This window comes from Anastrepha ludens, chromosome 4 (assembly GCF_028408465.1).
Source record: "Anastrepha ludens isolate Willacy chromosome 4, idAnaLude1.1, whole genome shotgun sequence".
Taxonomy (NCBI): domain Eukaryota; kingdom Metazoa; phylum Arthropoda; class Insecta; order Diptera; family Tephritidae; genus Anastrepha; species Anastrepha ludens.
The window spans coordinates 5294765-5301996 of NC_071500.1; the positions used below are offsets into that span (position 1 = coordinate 5294765).

At 39.7% G+C, this 7232-nt stretch overlaps 1 protein-coding gene across 1 annotated transcript; it reads left to right on the forward strand.

Moving 5' to 3' along the window:
• The first annotated feature begins 1948 nt into the window (after window positions 1–1948).
• On the forward strand, window positions 1949–7227 carry LOC128862232 (DNA replication licensing factor Mcm7). The gene is made up of 5 exons (XM_054100740.1): window positions 1949–2112; window positions 2171–2540; window positions 2608–3109; window positions 4402–5459; window positions 6828–7227. Exons 1-5 carry the CDS (start codon window positions 2082–2084, stop codon window positions 7027–7029), a joined length of 2163 nt encoding a protein of 720 aa, XP_053956715.1. The 5' UTR covers window positions 1949–2081; the 3' UTR covers window positions 7030–7227.
• The last annotated feature ends 5 nt before the right edge of the window (window positions 7228–7232 follow it).

Below are 7232 nucleotides of genomic sequence, written 5' to 3' on the forward strand. Positions count from 1 at the left end.
TTTTTTGGGACGAAAGTGGACACTTTTGAAAATCTCAAGAAACTGCTTTTGTCGAGGATAGAAAAAGAACTGGCAGACCAAAAACTGAAACTTAAATACTGCTGCTGCAACATACAACATCGATGTCTCGACGTTCTAAACAATTAGGCATTCAGGAATCAACAATTTGGTGGCTTTTAACTATAGACGTGCTCTTGGTGGACGTTTGGATTATGTCATTATTCACATATAAATGCTAAAAGCCTTGAATAAAAATGATCATTAAAAATTCTAAAACCTGAAAGAGCCTAATTTTGTACATGTTTTATTTTAAAACAACATTTAGGCAGCCTTTTGAAAGACTCTTTATAAGTAGAGATGCAATACAATCGGGATTGATTCTTTTGTACTGGGTAGAGTGAATAAATATTCCTACGAAATTTTTTCGCTTTTATCCAAAGAAAACGTCTCGCAATAATTCCCCTCAATTCGATCACTGGATTGTTAAGTAAAAACTCACAAACTAATAGCAACAAAAGTTGCTTTATTAAATTTCAACACTTATTCGCTTTACTTTACGTTTACACGTTCACATGCTTAACTTACGACTGAATGCCTTCTCATATAAAGGGTGATCAGATTAGAGGTACTTTTTCCAATAAGATTTTCTGACAGATCTCGTGCGGCTACTGTCAAAGTAAATATATAATTTTTTCAGTATTCATTGACATTTCATCATGGAAAGACTTATGTCTCAACAACCTTTACAAATCGTGCATTTAATCGTACGTATTACGAAAACCGAAGCTCTGTAAAAAGTGTGCATCGCGCGCCCAGGTCAACTTTATGGTGTACAACAATGAGGCCCATTTTTGGCTTAATGACTACTTCAATAAGCAAAGTTGCCGTATTTGAGGTGAATAGTTGAAGCCATTCAAAAACAGCCTTTACATCCATTGAAAACAACTGTTTGGTGCGGCCTATGGGCTGGATGAATCATCATTGCCCACATTTCTTCAAAGACAGGGCCATTGTAGCAGTGAACGCTATCGCGCCATAATACGCGACTTTTTGATGCCGCAAAATGAAGTCCGTGATCTTAACGACATTTGGTTCCAACAAGACGGTGCTACTTGCCATAGAACCCGTGAAGCAAATGATTTACTGGCTTGTCGTTTCATGAGCAATTTACCTCTCGTTTCGGACCAGTAGATTGGCCACCAAGATCGAGTGGTATCACACCTTTGGACTTTTATTTGTGTAAATTTCGACCGAAGTCCTCCAGCGGGGTTTACCGATGGCCGAACAGTTGCGGCCAACATTTGAGAGGGATAATTTTTAAAATATGAATGGCATGATTGGTTCTACACAAAAATAATAAAGACTACCCAATCAATAAGAATTTTCGTTGTTTTATTTTAATTTAAAATCCGATACCTCTAAATTGATCACTCTTTGTATTGTGAAACTTTAATATTTACAACGATAATATTTGCTTTAAAATAGCAGTCAACTCAGTTTTTTGTGCTCCTGATAAATTGCTTTTTTGTAGGGGAAAGGTATCGAATATAAGCCCTCGCTATGTTCTATCGTTTGCGAAAAACAACATCGTAAACAATAAAAAAGCATTTGAAGTCTTGGCGGAAGCTTACATTGGCATTTTTAAGCTTACAGTGCTAACGACTTTCATGTTTTGTTCTCATCAGCAACATTTCAAATATGTTCTTTGATGCTTTGATTCCCAATTTCTTATTAATCATTACCGCTCTCATTTTTAATTATTTCAACAAACAATCTACGAATAGTAACGCAATTTACTGCAAGAAACGTAATTCGGAAAAACCCAGAAGTATTTAATATTCCAATGCATTGTCGACCTCCCATTACTTTCGGAATTTGTAAATGCAACTCTACGAGTTCTAACATCATAGATGCCAACTCACAGATGTCGCTTAGGCATATTGTCATAGGTGCATGAGCGGCTTTTGGCGCCAAATAAACAAACCAATTGGACAAAAAGTGTGTTTGGCTGGCGAAGAATATATTTGATTACACCGATTCGTTTTATTTAATTATAAACAGCAAAAATATAACTGAAAAATATGCCACGACGTGATTATGCACAAGATAAGGGTGAGTACACTGGAAATTCCTTTAAACACAATTTTTAGACATCCAAACAAATTTACAGAATCGGTCAAGACTTTTCTGTCTGAGTTTTGCAAGGAAGACAATACGGGCAAGAAACACTTTGTTTACGCAAATCAGCTTGTAAAGATTGCTCATCGCGAACAGATACTCATTACCATAGATCTTGATCATATATCGGAGTTCAATGAAGAGCTTGCAGAAGCCATCATTTCCAATAGTCGTCGCTATGCGGCCATGTTCAGCGACGCCATAGCCGAATTGCTGCCCAGCTTCAAAGAGCGCGAGGTTACTGCCAAAGATGCATTGGATGTGTACATTGAGCATCGTTTGCTGATGGAGTCGCGCACACGCAATCCAATGGAACAACATGATCAACGTAACAACTTTCCACCTGAGTTGATGAAGCGATTGTAAGCGGGGAATTAGTTAATTTAAGCGCGCACATATTCTGATGTTATTGTTAATTCATATTTGCAGTGAAGTGGCGTTTAAGCCACACTCCAATGAGAAGGCGCAATCCATACGGGAAATTAAAGCGGAACATATCGGTAGATTGGTAACGGTACGTGGCATTGTGACTCGCTGCACTGAAGTCAAGCCAATGATGGTTGTGGCTACGTACACTTGTGATCGTTGCGGCTCGGAGACCTACCAGCCTGTGAATTCACTTTCTTTCATTCCTGTGCAAGATTGCCCCTCTGATGATTGCCGGGTGAACAAAGCTGGCGGTCGTTTGTATTTGCAAACTCGAGGTTCAAAATTTGTCAAGTTTCAAGAAATAAAAATACAAGAGCATAGCGATCAAGTGCCCGTTGGGCACATACCACGCACCATGACTATTATGTGCCGTGGAGAAGTGACGCGCATGGCACAACCTGGTGATCATGTTTTGATTTCGGGAGTTTTTTTGCCATTAATTCGATCTGGATTCCGACAAATAATTCAAGGCCTCCTATCGGAGACCTTCCTACAGGCTTATGTAAGTATATTGCGTTGTTATATGTACAGGGTATTCCATCTATACGTGACACATAAGACTACAGATAATTTAGTGAAAATGCATGAGTTTCGATTTCGATTAAATATAATAGAAATCATTGGGTCAATGACGGGAAGCAAGATCGGAAAACTGGTCACCATTTCCAGTGACGCACGTATCTGCTCTTTTTTCTGCGATTTTCATGACATTTTGAAGCCTTTTTGGAGTAGTGGCGTCCATTTCCTCGCGAATATTGCCATTAAAAAGAGTCGAGTGTTTAAGGTTTAGTAGTGTACAGCTTTCCCTTTGAGAAGCCTAATAGGAATAAGTCTGGCGTTGTCGAGGAGTCAATCGAAACTAATGAGGGGCATTAAAAAATAAAAAAATAAATAATTGGCGCGTACACTTCTGTTAGGTGTTTGGCCGAGCTCCTCCTCCTATTTGTGGTGTGCGTTTTGATGTTGGTCCACAAATGGAGGGACCTACAGTTTCAAACCGACTCCGAACGGCAAATATTTTTATGAGGAGCTTTTTCATGGCAGGAATACACTCGGAGGTTTGCCATTGCCTGCCGAGGGGCGACCGCTATTAAAAAAATGTTTTTATAAATTTTGCTTTCACCGAGATTCGAACCAACGACCTCTCTGTGAATTCCGAATGGTAGCCACGCACCAACCCATTCGGCTACGGCGGCCGACATTATCTCGAGTAAATTCATCGTGCGTACGCCGTACGACATTGTGTGGCATCCTACGAAAACCTGTAATCTTGCCAACTGGTTTTCTTCGATTAATGGCTGCAAAAATTCTGTGATCATTGTTAGAAATCATACCATTGATAGTTACATTATGGCCTTCAACATCCTCACACTCCAAATATTAGGGCAATGGGTAAATTCGTAGCGCACACAAAACACCAACAAACAGTGACTTAAACATCATGCAGAGGTTGTATTTCGCCGGTGCATAGAATAAAATTTCACGATTTGTGCACTTCTGCGGCTGTGTACCGCTCCATGGTTAAAATGTTATTGCGGAGACGTTTCTAAAATAAACCAAATTTGTTCAATATTCTGTTGTTATTGTTGTAGCATCATAAACATTCCCCATACATATACATATATGGGGAATACTGCTCAAGTGACAGTCCTTGACCGAATATAAATCCGGGTCGTTCTGGTTACGTAGAACCGACTGTCGCGGAAACGAAAATTCTCGTGTCACAAGTTTGATGGAGTATCCTGAATATACGTATATATTTCCTTATATTTATACAGATAATTTTTTATATAGCGCATTGTTTCCATAAATAAAAATGACGAGGAAAGTGACCAAGAATCTGAACTTACGGCTGAAGAGATGCAAGAGCTGGCTCAGGATGATTTCTATGAGCGTCTCGCTACCAGTTTAGCGCCTGAAATCTATGGTCATTTGGATGTGAAGAAGGCGTTGCTGCTACTTTTAGTAGGCGGTGTTGATAAGCGTCCAGATGGTATGCGTATACGTGGTAATATAAACATCTGCCTAATGGGCGACCCCGGTGTGGCCAAATCACAACTTCTCAGCTATATAAGTCGTCTTGCAATACGATCGCAATACACCACCGGCCGTGGGTCGTCCGGTGTTGGTTTGACGGCTGCCGTTATGAAAGATCCACTAACGGGCGAAATGATGCTCGAGGGAGGCGCACTCGTACTTGCCGATCAAGGTGTGTGCTGCATCGACGAGTTCGACAAAATGGCAGACCACGACCGGACAGCTATACACGAAGTCATGGAACAACAAACGATTTCTATTGCCAAAGCTGGCATTATGACTACATTGAATGCGCGCGTCTCAATATTGGCAGCTGCCAATCCAGCTTTTGGTCGCTACAATCCACGTCGCACAGTTGAACAAAACATACAATTGCCAGCCGCGCTTTTATCGCGTTTCGACTTGCTTTGGCTAATGCAGGATAAACCGGACCGGGACAATGATTTACGTTTAGCTAAGCACATAACTTACGTGCATAGCCACAATAAGCAGCCACCGACACGTGTCAAAGCGCTCGACATGAATCTTATGCGTCGTTACATTAATCTTTGCAAGCGCAAAAATCCCACTATACCCGATGAGTTGACAGAATACATTGTTGGTGCGTATGTGGAATTGCGTCGTGAAGCGAGAAATCAAAAGGATATGACCTTTACATCGGCTCGTAATCTGTTGGGAATTTTACGTCTGTCTACTGCACTGGCACGCCTACGTTTATCGGATAAGGTGGAGAAGGATGACGTGGCAGAAGCGCTACGCCTCTTGGAAATGTCAAAGGATTCTTTGAATCAGTTACATGAGCACCAAAAAGGACAGTAAGTATTGAAAAAAATTGGTGCCTGTGAAATTCACACCAAAAATAGGCATATCACTAATATGTATAGTGTCATTGTTAAAAACATTTTGAGTGGGGTTGCAATTTTAAATGCATTTTTGTGGGATTGATATTCCCAGGTGCTATAACGTCTTCAAACCCTTTGTACATATTTGTGTACCCTTTTGCTCTGTAAAAGCGTAGTGTAGATAAAATAAAAGTTTGATAGGCAATGATTTATAATTTAACTACAGGCAACCACTTCAGTTCAGTAAAAACCTTTCAAGTATTGCGTATTTTCGGAACTACCTTGAAATTAATAGTTGGAAGTTAACTTATTGTGTGGTTAACACAATACATAACTGGGATATTAGCAAAGGTGAGGAACGTGTTGTTGTTATATGTATATGGTAAACTTTAAACGGCTCAATACTTAGGGTGTTCACAAGGTATCATCCAATCATTTTATTAGTTCTCACATAGTTAAAAAAAGAAGGTTGTGATTTCAGGTTCTCTAATCATTCATTTAGCCGACTTGCGACTTAAAATAACGTGACAGCGCACAGTGCGGCCGATTCCCGAAAAGCTGGCCAAAACTCAAAAAATTAAGTAATTGATTCAAAATTTCTTACTCGGGGGTTGTCGGGGTCGCTGATTACGAATTTGATCTTAAAATTTTGAAAATCCACCCCCTTGCACCCCTATTGGCCACCCCCTCACGTGAAATAGCGTATATTCAAGAACACAATCAAGATGCATGTAAATTTATATGTTTTCGGGGTCGCAAGGTAGCAAGTGGTAGCAGCTGAATCTTGTTTTATTCAGTAACCATTACTTTTTTGAGTAACCTTTAATAGGTTTCAAAGCAGCATATGACGGCGTTGTATTACTATACAGTTTGAAAACTCAAATTTTATAAAAAAAATTGCAAAAACTGTATCTACGTATTGCTGCAGCTAAAAATTTTGTGTCGAGGATTGATATGTACTAAAGATTTCTCGTATTTTACTAACCTTCCGAAGATGATTCCATTTGGTTTTGTTCAATTTACTCCATTACAAAATCTTTCAAATGTGTACAACTTTCACTATTCATCGACAGTAATACGATGCTCAAACGAAGGTCACGTTGCGACTGAAAATACAGAGGATACTTAGGGTGCAGGACGTTGCTATGAACGGTTTTCACTACTCAAGGCATAACTGTAGCCAACCCAAAGACCAAAAAAACTCTATCTAGAAACTTTTTTTTTTCGACTTTTGGCCAGCTTTTTGGGAATCGGCCGCACTGTGCAGCGGCACCTTTATGATCCATCTAAATATAATTTTCATACTACTTGAATCATAATTCAAACGTTCTCTCTCTGCAGTGTCCCTAACACGTCGGACAAAATATTCGCTGTTGTACGTGAGCTGGCCGGCTCTAATAATACCGTTAAAATCGCAGATGTCATTGATCGCTGCACAACCAAAGGCTTCAAACCGGATCAAGTGGACAAATGCATTGGGGACTACGAGGAGCTGAACGTGTGGCAAGTCAACATGGCGCGCACTAAAATCACCTTCATGTAATAACAATGGCGCGCAATTCGCAAGCCAGTCGCACCTGGAGTACACACATAGTTCGATTTGCATATATCCAATTCGCTTACCATCTTCATTACTTGTATTACATGTTTCTTTCTTTGATTTCAACGTTCGTATATTGTTTTCTATAACATATGGAAGTGTTATTTTTGTAATTTTAAATAAATAAATATTGTGAAACAACGGAC